Source organism: Cydia pomonella, chromosome 1 (assembly GCF_033807575.1).
Source record: "Cydia pomonella isolate Wapato2018A chromosome 1, ilCydPomo1, whole genome shotgun sequence".
Lineage (NCBI taxonomy): Eukaryota > Metazoa > Arthropoda > Insecta > Lepidoptera > Tortricidae > Cydia > Cydia pomonella.
Window position 1 is genome coordinate 14,441,706 of NC_084703.1, and position 13,715 is coordinate 14,455,420.

The 13,715-nt window shown below is 36.3% G+C and overlaps 1 protein-coding gene across 1 annotated transcript; it reads right to left on the minus strand.

Annotated features, from left to right (window-relative positions):
* Positions 1-7,635: 7,635 nt before the first annotated feature.
* LOC133516040 (semaphorin-5A-like) lies at positions 7,636-12,564 on the minus strand. Its single transcript, XM_061848743.1, has 2 exons — positions 9,999-12,564; positions 7,636-8,307 (listed from the first exon to the last, which is right to left on the minus strand). Exons 1-2 carry the CDS (start codon positions 10,243-10,245, stop codon positions 8,048-8,050), a joined length of 507 nt encoding a protein of 168 aa, XP_061704727.1. The 5' UTR covers positions 10,246-12,564; the 3' UTR covers positions 7,636-8,047.
* Between the last annotated feature and the right edge of the window lie 1,151 nt (positions 12,565-13,715).

The following is a 13,715-nucleotide window of genomic DNA, read 5'->3' on the forward strand; positions in this document are numbered from 1 at the left end:
TCTTTTGTCATTGACTATTTTTAAATTAAAATAATAAATGGTAGGAAATTATCAGTTTCTTTGACAGTCTTTTTTCATTAAGGTTTTAATTATTTTTTAAGAGACGTTAACATTTTAGTTTTAGCTACATAAAAATTAATAAAAGGCGACATTTCCCTTCTAATAACACTTAACATATACACATAAAAATATTTCTTAAAAATAAATCAACATATTTGAGATCAATGAGTTATTGAGATCTGCTATTAATCAAATTTATTTAAATCATCGTCTGATTCAATGACATTATCTGAATCAAATGTAGGAAGTGAAATGTCATGCTGTGCTAAAGATGGAGTTATCAGGTTTTCCAAATCAGGTATATCTTTCCAGAAGCTGTAATTTTCCTTTACACTTATACTATTAAAGTAACTGCTTTTTGTATGCATGTTCATATAAGATTGCAGATTGTACTGTAAATAAAAACCAATAAATATGGCACCAGCTTAACAATCGAAATTATATATTTATTTGGCCATATATAATAAGCACATGTTAACGTATATAATTTAAATTATCATTATATGTAAAGTACAAAAATAACGAACAATATAGTAAAGATTGACAACGGTGGACTATTTTTTTGATTTCGGTGGTCAAAAAACCCACCGAATCCACGGTAATCACGCCCACTGAATTCAATTTTAATCGCTTTTAAATAATTACAGAAAACATAATCATAGTATGTAAAAGAGTTTCTAATGTCCAAATCACATACCTCTGAGGATGGCTTACGCACTATTTAACTGAAAAAAGCATAAGCACTTAAACAATTAATGGCTTCACCGAATTCAAAAAATCACGTAACCAAACCCACCGAATGCCGAACAAACCTTTACGAAATCCGCTTGCAGACCGAGAGCAGACGTCCGCTCTTGCCGGTAAACGTGGCGCGACTGAAGCTACCTGCGCACGCGGCGTGACGTTCCTGGTATATTCCTTTGTGAAATGCCGACAAGGTTTATAAATTCCAGTGAAATCACGTGTTGCCGCGGGACAAGTCGAATAATTGGATTTATTTTGTAATATTAATGCGTAAATTATTTTGAGTCTAATAATATAAATGATAGGCTTATGTAGAGTACGTGAACCAACTTTAAAAATTAATATAAAATTCCAGTCTTAAGTTATGATTTTTTGTTTCAACAAATCTGGGTGCGGGACATACCCACTGTTCGTCAATTTTAGCACTTAACATTTATTTTCTTATAATATATATACTACATGGAATGTTTTACCAGTTGTCGAGGTGTATCAGATGCTGATGGATTTGCATGATTTAATTCAGATTTTATAGGCAACAAATTCACGTGTTTATGCCCCCGGACACGTAAAAACGCCACCTCTGAGAAATGCCCACTGTAGAGTAGCATGTACCAGGAGACGAAGGAAATTGCATAAGATTGGATGAAATTGTAAATACAAAAGATTCTCTCGTAAATTTGAATAGAAAATAACCAATATTATATATATATATATATATGTGTATATAAATATCTGGGCAAAATGTCTGAAAAAAAAATCTGAGCAAACTAAAGATTATCAATGTTATCATAAATTCATTCACACATATAACACATATTGATTAGCCCAACTCTAGTCGGTTGAGTACTGCCGACTTAATCCTGCTCATTTGTTTACTTTTAATCTCCTATCACAACATTAACCTTCTCTTTGGATTAAATTACAAATGCCTTCCATAGCATCTCGATTCTTTTATTTTTCCTTCTATAACAGTATTTATGTAATTGTCATATCGTGCCATCAACATGAAAGGCAACTTCTATTCCCAGTCATCGTCATATATATTTTAATTTAACTAAATTTAAACTTTTTCATTCGCTTTACGCTCTGTTCAACTTCATACCTCTCATCCGTCGCCTTTTCCTTATCTAAAACGCACAGTGCGTGCTGTATTTAGGAGTATGTTTTATTTTACCGGATCCGGTCCGGATCCAGCGATTTTTACCGGATTCGGTAGCTCCTGAAAAGTGCCGGATCCGGCCGGAATACCGGATCCGCCGGACCGGATTGCAATCCCTAATTCCCTGCGCATGAGGTGGTAAAAATTAGAACTAACTGCGGATAGCGTCTTTAACATTTCGTACAAGTTATATGGCTCGAATTGAAACTTTGATTTACGATTACTCCTGAAATATTAATTTAAATTCAATGGTCATTGTCATCTGTAAGAAATGCTTAATATAACTAACGTATTTAATTTGATAATTATTAACGCTGTATCTGTGTAAATAGCTTTGCAAAGGCCACATATTATGTGATCTTTTTCTTGAAGTTAAGAATGGGTATAATAAGTTATCCTTAAAAGATAGACATTCAACATCGTGGACTTTTTTGTAGACCCATGAAAGAGAGACAACCCCACCATACATTGTTTTGTTATAGCTCAAATGGATTAGGCGCGTTTTCGATTAAAGCTCCTAGCCAGTGTGATTTTTTCCGACAACATCGTTATATTTCAATCAATTTACACAAAACCTTGACAAGTTTTATACCTAAACCTTCCTCAAGAATCACTCCATTGATAGATGAAAGTCGTATGAAAATCCGTTTAGTAGTTTTTAGTTTTGGAGTAGTTTTATAAGATGTAGTGAATTGACGTTTTCCCCTAGACTTGCGGACACTAGGTTGCGTGTCAGTCGTGCACATAGCGAATATGTGAAACAGGCACCTGTTGGTTTGGAAGTTATTTAGTAATAAAATTTAGAGATCTTAGAGCTTCGTCACATAACATAATATAATGTATCTAACACATGTGCCCTATATAAACGTCGCAAGTGGGTAGCTAGCAATGAAAGATCTAAGCCTATCCAATGATTGAAATGTAAATCATCATCTAGGGGTTGCACCCCCAAAAGGCGTTTCTGGGCGGATCTGTTGGCTCCGCCCGCAGGCATTCTTTGCCTGTACTGTATCCTAGGCATCCTAACTATACCTATCGTAGGAACAAACGTATCGTCAGGTACCTTGTTACGCCCTTCTATCAGTTCTACCACTGTATGGGGCTAGCTAGCTGACCATGTTCAATAATTTAATCTATATTATAAGTAGGTACACAAAATCGTTAACAGGGGTGTTAAGATTAACCTAATTAAATACAATTGAGTAAATGTAGGTACGGTCACGTCTGAAAATATCGATACGAAAAAAGTGCCAAAAATATGTATACATGACTATATTGGTCATACATATATTAAGGTAGTGTATACTTTTTTTTTTGGGGCATTTTTCGTATCGATATTTTCAGACGTGGCTGTATCTATAAAATTTGCTTGACGTTGGCGGCGCGCAAACTTGGCAATTTTAAATAGCCGAAAGGGATAGTGTGAATCACTGTCAAAATTCAAATTTCAGTTTAGTAGGATGTGTCATTTCTGCAGATTGCTCTGGCTCCTATAAGTAGGTAAATGAGATTATATTTATTTTCTTATTATTATATATTTTCTAGTTGGCTTTCGGGAATTTATAACCGTGGTCATTTAATACATGATTGTTTGACATGATGCCAACGGCCACTTTCTATCACCGCACCGCTCGCCGTCGGCAGGGTGTTCATCCTCATAGCCTAGAGCCTAAATGGTCGCGCACTGTGCGGTTTAAGAGGAATTTCCTCCCGCGGACGGACGCTCCGGCTGTGGAATGAGCTCCCTGCCGAGGTTTTCCCGCTCTACACCCTCGCTAACAAGCTCTACGCTCCCCTACAAAAGTTAAAACCTCACTTTTACCTCTATACAGGATGTTTATTAAGTCACCTGCAATAATTTACGGGGTGAATATATGTATGTATAGGTCATACTGAGCAACTTTTACTTTCGAGACCAACCCCGAAATCGTAATAATGACGACCGGTTTGGCCTAGTGGGTAGTGACCCTGCCTACGAAGCTGATGGTCCCGGGTTCAAATCCTGGTAAGGGCATTTATTCGTGTGATGAGCGTGGATATTTGTTCCTGAGTCATGGGTGTTTTCTATGTATTTAAGTATTTATAAATATTTATATATTATATATCTTCTTCTTCCTCGCGTTGTCCCGGCATTTTGCCACGGCTCATGGGAATCTATCGTCATTAAAAATAATAACAATAGGTGTACTTATATTGTGACATTAACGTGAGACACTTCATTCGGTTCTTGTCTGTTTTAATTTTTTTGTCTTTTAATTATTTATATAAGAATTCAAGCCTTGGCGACCCTCTACATCTCTAAGGATAATTTAATATATTTTTTATATTTTATCTCTGACACTTAGAGACTTATACATCTCTAAAGAATTTTAGTATTTTATGGTTTTATTTTTTTATCATAGTTTTTTTTTGTGTAATTTGACATTTAGAGACAGTATACATCTCTAATAAAGTATTTATTATTTCATAGATTCGATATTTGTAATTGTTTTTTTTTTTTAATTTATTGTTTGTAAAAATGGACATGTAAAAGTGCCCCTGTGGCCTATTTGCTGAATAAATGTTTGATATTTGATTGAGAATATCTACTTACTTTTCCTATCTATCGGAAGAGCAAAAACGATATTTTTTATTAGTTTTCTCATCACAAGCTGTATTATTTGTTCGTGACGAAGATATTTCATTCGCATACATTTTGGCATATTCGAGCGCGCGGCGACGCGACGTGTGTACGTGAGCGCGTGTGACAACCAACTGGCTTGCTTTTGTACCGTGAACGGGTCGAGATTCGTAGGTATAAATCCGAGCTCGCGCGGAGAGTTCCATAGGCCTGCCAGTGGTAACTACTGTTTTTTTTGTTTTCCAGTAGTTACCACCAAAATTTGGTTAGTATTCAATACTAATAAAAACAGTATAAATATAGAACTCCTATATCAATAATTAATTAAACGTCGAATTAATTATAAGTTAATTAGTTATTCGTTTCATTATAAGTCGATAACTCTTTCAGTAAACTGCCTTAAAAAAGATAAAAAAATCGGTTTTTGACTGATTTGTTTGTTTGTTCGTGTAATTGTGCAAATCCTAAATGCTAGGCATATGTTGTGTGGGCTTTTTAGAATCCTCTTGGTGAGCAGTTAGGTCTCGGTTCATGAGATAGACCTGATGATGAACTTCGAAGAAGTGCGAGGGAGCTCGGTGTTGGTTTGTGCTAGGCATATGTTGTGTGAGCTTTTTAAAATCATCTTGGTGAGCAGTTAGGTCTCGGGTAAAAAGATGGACCTGATTATGAACTTCGAAGAAGTTTGAAGGATGTAAAAAAAAAATGTTTTACCACTAGCTTTTTGGGACATTTAGAAATGTTTGGTCAGTGAATGGTAAAAAATGAAGTATATCTAGTTAAGCTAGTTATAGTAATCCTCTGTAAATATCCATTATGTATATTGTTATCGTAAATAAATTCATTTTCTAGTAATAGTAAATTATTTGCTTTAAATGTAGTACAATTATGGTTTAAGTACACTAGTTTATTATCAAATATAATAGAATAGAAACATGCTTTGCAAGAGCACTATCTATAGTTTAAATATTCTTATATTATCCTGTTTAGAGTTACCCCGAAGCACCTTATTATTTTAACGCCTTTACCACTGTGTAAATCTCATGAATATAAATTTCACCACATAAAAGAGTATTCAATTTCAAATACATATTTTCTGAGATCCTTATTATTTTATGTTTAAAATCTTATCTCATTAATATGTAAAGTAAAACTGTTAGACAAATTTTTAAAGTACTTAATGAAAGGTTATAAGTATTGTTTTAATATTATTAAGTAATTTTTCTGTACGCTTTATTGATAACAATTTTAGCACAATAAATTACGGTACCACTTCCCGTTATGAACATGACTCATCTCTACGATTATACGTGACAGCGCGCTATGTTTGGAACCCTTTTGTCCGGGTCTGCCTAAAACGTAGTCTGACTAATTCTCGTTATGCCTAGACCAACCGAGAAATAGTCGCACTGAGACTTAGGCCTAATGAGTTTTTGTCCAAATGCGAATCTGGCACAAGAAGACTTGGGCCTCTTGCATTATTGTCCAAAAGCGAATCTGGTGCAGAGAGACTTACACTTATGTATTAAGTTTGTATCCAAAAGCGAATCTAGTGTTACTTCTCCTATAATAGATTCTTTCTAATAATTTCTTTTCCAAAAACATTTCCTCTTAAAGGTAACTAGACGGAGCCCCGCAAAGCGGGGCTCCTATTTCTGGGTAGTTTGCCCTCCGGGCATCTGAAGCTACCTAACAAACCTAACCTACCTAACTATTAACCTGACTAATTGTAACTTCCCTGAAAACATTACACTTTGGGGGGCGACTAGGAATTTCGCTACGCGGAACAAACGCGTTTAGGGCGTAGATCGAGCTACTCACTGGTAATTAGGCGTATCGCGAAATGGACAAACAGCTACTTAGGCTTACTGCGTTTGGGACATATTGCGAAATAGGTAATATAAGTAATAGGTCAATAGCGATTCAGACGAATAGCGAATTTCAAATGAAGTTTTGTCATAACGCGAATTAGTCAGACTACGTTTTAGGCAGACCCGGACAAAAGGTTTGGAACGACCAATCGCCACGCCGCGAGCACCCGTCCCGCACCTCACGGTTTGGTGTTTCGCGTCGCGAACATAATGGAAATATTAGGCTTCTGTTGGCGGTTTTCTTTGATTGCAGGCGACTAAATAAACACCCTGTTAAATAGAGTACATTATAATATAGGTAATATATTATGGGGACATTTTACACAAATTGACTAAATCTCACGGTAAGACGAGAAGGCTTGGGTTGTGGGTACTCAGATAACGATATAAATATATAATATAGAAATACTTAAATACATAGAACACCCCCACGACTCAGGAACACATCTGTGCTCATCACACAAATAAATGCTCTCCCCGGGATTTGAACCCAGGACCATCAGCTTCATAGACAGGGTCACTACCCACTAGGTCAGACCGGTCGTCAAGTTCTCTCGCTGTTATTTGGTTTACTTCTCATTTCAACGACTTCGGCTTGTTTTATGGACTACGTACCTTTCGACGTTTGTAACAGTTTACCCTCTAAACGGATGATTCCAGTGATAAAAAATATGTTATAACGTCATCCAAGGTATAATGGAATTAAAACAAGTTTTCATTGTAAGTAAGTGTTCATCTTTGCAAATTAATAAAAAGGTAAAGGTAAAAGGTAAACGAAAAGTAATTGAAAAATGTAATTACTAATTAATATGATTGCAATTGCGAATTACACAGGAAATTACATGTAATTTAATTATACAAGTAATTAATTACGCCCAACCTAACACTGCCGACTCGACGCGTGTTGAGTCGACCTCGACGCGACGTCACGTGTGTTCAGTGTGAATGTGCGGGCTAAGCACGGTCGCATTTTTATCGCCAGTCACGTTCCAAACAGTATGTAAGTTCGAAAGTAACAGATGATAAAAATGGAACCATGCTGCCACCTCTGGTCATAGAAAATAACACAATTAGATCGACTCAACACGCGCCGCGTCGGGTGGCATTACGTCACGTTTTAATAATGTGATTCCGACTTAATCCTGTTCACTTCACTGTCCTAAAACATAAACCACTTTACGTACCTTAATGAAACTTTATTACGTTCATTGTCCCCATACAAAATGATAATTATGACAAAGTCACACGTTCAAATGTGCTTCCACTTTGAAGTTGTAGCCCCACAGTTGAAGCACGGACTCCTGAACCCACATTGGGATAAATGGAAAGGGAACCTGTTATTTAAAAACTTCTAAAATTATACTTTTAAGACGAAAAAGTGGAGGACCCGCGCGATATCGCCTTTTTATACTAACGCAGTCCTCATTTTCCTCTGTGGATGTTGACATTATTAACGTGTTAAAATATTTTCAATATCCAGAGAGGAAAATGGGGACTACGTTTGTATGGAGAAGCAGCCGTCCCCTTTCCTCTTTCGTTAAATGTATTTCTGGCACTTATGCAATGCATTCACGCCCGTTTTGTTGCATTATGTTATATAACAAGTAAAGGTTTGGTGATTGGGGCTCGGGCTGTGGCTCGGGCGCGGGGTTCGTACGTGGTTGGCGGGCAGGGCGTGCGGCGGCACGGGCGGCGCTGCTCCTCGCGCTCGCCGCGAGCGCAGCGGCCGGCCACGCATGCTCGCCGCCGCGCCATGAACCCCGAGCCGCAGCTCACCGAACACGAGCCCCACTTACTCCAACGGCTCCACACTTTGCGGTTTAGCAACATTTCATCGTTGCTATCGCTTTCTTCTGAAAGAAGATATAAAATGTATTAGCTATACCCTACCTACGATCTACAGAGCGCTGGTTCTTTTAGGATGCCACCGCGGGAAAGCACTAAAATGAAGACGATCCTCTTGAACGATCTCATTTTACGCGTTAGCGTTTTCACATTGTTCAATCCAATGTTGGATGTCGGATATGACTATACAGAAAGTGCCTTTTTTAAATATTTTTTCTACATGTGCCAGCAGCAGTCGTTTTGAAAAATCGTAGCGCTTTTTTAGATCATATATGGTTGCCAAAAAAATATGAATGGCAATATTTAGGCCTTCCTCTAGTAACTCGATTGATTCGAAACCTGATTAAACAACTTTCGCTCGATAAAAATAATCACGATCGTAGGTCTAAAAAGCACCATTAAAAATATGAGACTTTTTTGAACAAAAGCTAGTAAAAATTGCTCCTAAAAATGTGTGATTTAAAATTTTATAGAACTAATCGATTACTTTTTTTGTTAAAATTAGCAATAACAATTCGGTAGCGTTTGCGTTAAGTCTCTCTCTGTTTTGTATGGGATTCCGAGTTTCCAAAACGTCCCTCTTGGCGCGCTGTTTCTAAATCCCATACAAAATGAGACTTAACGCGTACAGTCAGTATCAATAGTAGCGGATGAAACAAGGCGCCAAAAGTATCTGATATTCCTAATAAGTCTTCTAAATATAGATAAATATCACGCTCTAATACTCACGCTCAAAAGTATATCCTTTACAGTTTTAATTGTTCTACATATAGGAACCTCACTTTTTGGTAAGCTGTTACAGAACGGTAGTTACTTACTTTTGAAGCGTTGCTTGATCCGTTACTTTTGATGCTGACTGTACGTCACGTCACGCTATCGAATAAATTTACTCTAGGGGTTCTGAACTCACGGCTCACAGCACCTTAATGCAAAAATAAAACGACTTGACGCTATATAGGGCATTTTCTAGTGGCTGATTTTCTCCAATTAAATCATCCGACATCCGATAACGGATTAGAAAATGTGCAAATGCTCTTAGGTACTGCGACTGACTCCTGACGGCGACTATAAAAATAATACTAAGTATAATTTTGATAAGGAAAATGAAGAAATATGGCGCTTTAATTATTAATACCTTACCGTGGACGTCAACGCCACGCTTTACAGTTGCGATACAGGGGCATCCATACTAATACATATTATAAATGCGAAAGTGTGTCTGTCTGTTACCTCTTCACGCTTAAACTGCTCAAGCGATTTAGATGAAATTTGGTATAGAGATAATTTGACGCTTACATTGTATAGTTTTTATCAATAATCATCATCCCACGCATACGAAGTTGCGGGCAAAAGCTAGTTACCTAAAAGTATATGAAAAAGTATCGATAGTTTTTAACCCTTTTCCAGGCCGCACCAATCAATGTTTTCCCAAAAATCCAAATATATTCCAATTAATCCAGTTTTGATGATTCATTGGAAGACAACATTTCCTGAAAGTGTAATCTAATTTGAACCTTAAATAGGAATGCTAAAGTTGAAATTCTAATGGCGCGTATGTGGTCGATAAATCGTACTATGCCTGGAAAAGGGTTAATGTCTTACTCCAATACTTCGTCATGGCGGTATGAGTAAAATAAAAACCCTTATAAGTGCCAATGAGAGTAAGTGAGGTCCTTGAAACCCATACCACTTAGGCTACCTAATTTATTGCTCGTAATCGGCAAGTCTTCTATGTCAGCGTTAGTACTCTTTACTGTGTGCATATATTGTTTGCTGCATGATCTGGTTTTCTTAAGTTCTGTCTTTATTCGCTCTTTTAATACGAGACCCGCCAATTCTGAAGGCTTTAATACAATTTTATTATCATCTTCGATAACATCGTTATCATCATGACTGGAAATACATGGTATAAGAATGAAGAGAAAAATTACTGACAATGGAAACATGTCCAGCTTGACAGCGTTTTGATGGTCAATTTTCTTTTAAATTGCATTGCTAAACTTCCAAAGAGATCACATACATTAATGTAAATAAACCTCTTAATACAAACAACTGGTTTTAATTTTAAGTTACATTTACAATTTATTTTAACATTTACATTTTAATTGAATAAAGAATAATAACTGCCGACTTAAAACTTGATTTACAAGGGCCTTTTCAGGCCAGTTTCACAATGTCCAAATAAAGTCAGAATAGGGTTGTTTCCATCTACAAATCTTAGGGCAGAATAATATCCCAATAAATTCTTATGGATTATAAGAACATGACATACTTTAAGTACCTTTAGTGGACCTCTAATGAACATATTTTTGTAAATATTGAATTTAATAGTAGTTTATGTGACTGCTACATAATAAAAGGCATTAAAATACACGAGCGTGAGTTTAAGAAACGAACGAAGTGAGTTTCTTAAAAGGGTCACACGAGTGTTTTAATGCCTAATTATGTACAGTTTATCTTATTTAACACTATTTTATCTCCACACATATCATAAACTTTCTATGATATATTCACTAACCCAAATTACAGCCAACGTTGGGGTATCTTTGCTCTCTTGGCGGAACTCGCGGATATCTGGTGGCATCACCGAAATATTATTATCGGTCATTTTACACGCAGCTTTTGCAATAGTTACTTTAAAAACAACAGAACATACTCATTTTATACTTAAAACTAATTAAAAGATAAACTGTACGTCAAATGGCGGCAAATGAAAACTTTTTCAACGCATATCACGCATCAGTAGTTTTTTTTTAATTCAGAGACAAACTACAGTCAGGGGCCTATTTTCGTATCATTCGATCGATACAAACTAACATGCGAGATATGTCAAAATTGTATTAATTGACATTTCATTTCGAACAAAAAGGCATCTCTACTGATATTAGAATAGAGGTAAATTCGAATTGCTTTTTTTTTCAGAGATGTTGCAAATTTGAATGTCTAACCAAATCGATTTTAATGCAGTTATGAAGCAATAACAACATCATCACAGATAAGAAATTTGCTGTAACAAAACTGTTTATCGGAATGTTTGCCATTATTTACAGATTTGGAGGCATCATAGAGGGTTTATGATATGTGTGTAGATAAAACATCTTTTAACACATGTCACGTGACCCAAGTTGAAACGACATTGATTCTGGTGGCGTCACACACAACTCACGGTTTGACACTGGGCAAAATTGGTATTCATGCGGTACCACATGTAACTTTTTACCACAGGTGACTACTGGGAAAAAACCCACTAGTTACCAACTCGGTTTGGCGGTAACTACTGGGATTTTTTTCCCAGAAGTTACCACTGGTAAAAGGTGGGAATTGTTATTCCCAGTAGTTACCACCAAAATTTTGTTTGAGTTCAATACTAATAAAAACAGTAGAAATAGTAAAATATAAATAAAGAGTGCTTTAATAAATAGTTATATGTCGATTAGTGTTTCAGTTAACTGCTTTAAAAGTGTTCTCTAAAATATTAAAATCAGTGCAAGTGCATAAAATTAAAAGTTAAAGAGAAATTAACGTTTGGTTGAAATTTATCTTATTAATTGTAAATTGAATTAATTGTGACGTTATCTATGAAACCTGGATCTTTTGTCGAGGGTGCTAACGCCGCACTGCGTAGCGCAGCGTTGTATTTATACCGGGTGTTTCCTGTAACACGATCAAATAATTAAACCATATATTGTACTCCTAAAACGATATAAGTTCTGAATAACAACTTTTAAAAATTATGAAATCTTTATATTTTAACTTGTTCATACAAAATTTAATATTATTTTCAATGTACGCTGACATCAGTGTCTTTGACGTTTCTTGTCACGCTTTAAACATAACAAAATTCGCAATACATTGCGTCTTAGAATTAACTTCAATGTGTAATAAAAATCAAAACATAAGTTATTTCTCAAAGTTGTTGAACAAATGTTGGTCAGTTTGAGGAGTACAGCCTACAGTTTAATTTATTGCTCATGTTACAGGAAACACCCGGTATAGGAGCATCGCTGATAATGGCGTAAGCGCGATGGGCAATAAGGTCCGTCTCAATAAATAACGTCACAATTATACGAACGAACAAACAAACCAGTCAAAGGCCGACTATTTTTGATCACTTTCAAGGCAGTTTGCTGAAACAGTAATCGACTTATAATTAAACTAATAACTAATTAACTTATAATTAATTCGACTTTTAATTAATTATTGATGAAAGCATTCTATATTTAGATTGTTTTTATTAGTACTGAACGCTAACCAAACTTTGGTGGTAACTAGTGGGATTTTTTTTCCCAGTAGTTACCAGTGGCAAAATTATAGGCACTGGTGGCCTAGCGGTAAGAGCGTGCGACTTTCAATCCGTAGGTCGCGGTTTCAAATCCCGGCTTGTACCAATTGTACTTTTCGGAACTTATGTACGGAATGTCATTTGATATTTACCAGTCGCTTTTCGGTGAAGGAAAGCATCGTAAGGAAACCGGACTAATCCCAATATGGCCTAGTTTATACCCTCTAGGTTGGAAGGTCAGATGGCAGTCGCTTTCGTAAAAACTAGTTCCCACGCCAATTCTGGGAATTAATTGACAAGCGGACCCCAGGTTTTCATGAGCCGTGGCAAAATGCCAGGACAACGCGAGGAAGAAGAAGTTACCAGTGGTAAAAGGTGGGAAAAAATTCCCAGTAGTTACCACTGGTAACAACTTGGTGATAACTAGTGGGAATAACCCGTTCCAACTGAACATCTAGCGACCTTCAACAAGGAGGAGTTTTGGTCGAAGGGTGTCAAGTTTCGCGGTTCCGAGGCCGGCTCCCTGACACTGCGGGGTTGCTTAATGCATCACAACCATAATGTGATTTGTAGTGTTTATTATAGTTTTACAATATATTGTTATAATATGTATGTTCGTTTTTTAGGGTATTTATTTATGAACCACTTTGCCTGAAATAAAGAATTTCATTTTCATTAATTCAAAGTCCTTAATAAGGTACTTGCCACTTATCTGACGAATAAAGTCATCGTTGGCGTTTCACAATCTTCAAATAGTGCTAAGTTTTGCAGGAACTTTTATCTGGCAGTTAATTTAGCTCTCCAATACTTTACTTGGAAAATGTGAAATAGGCTCTTATAGTAAATTGTTATATCGGCATCATTAAAAAGGCTGACGTTAGCTAGGCTCGCCGTGGCGAATCGAATCGAATCACAATTAATTCGCCTTCCATACATTTACTATGAATGGTAAATTATCACGCGGCTGTGTCGTCAATAGACACAGTTTCATAGTAAATGCCCTACCTACATATGAATACTGTGATAGTGTATTATATTTAGTTTTTTAACTTTTTTATTACTCATTTCCCCGAAAGTGGCTCATTGTTTAATATCTATGAAGCGGATTGAATGTGATACTTTCCGTTACCTGTA

Coding starts and splice junctions, on each gene's coding strand:
- LOC133516040 (XM_061848743.1), bottom strand. CDS start 10,245: ATGTTTCCATTGTCAGTAATTTTTCTCTTCATTCTTATACCATGTATT. Junction 8,308..9,998: donor GATTACGAGCAATAAATTAG/GTAGCCTAAGTG, acceptor ATCTTCTTTCAG/AAGAAAGCGATAGCAACGAT.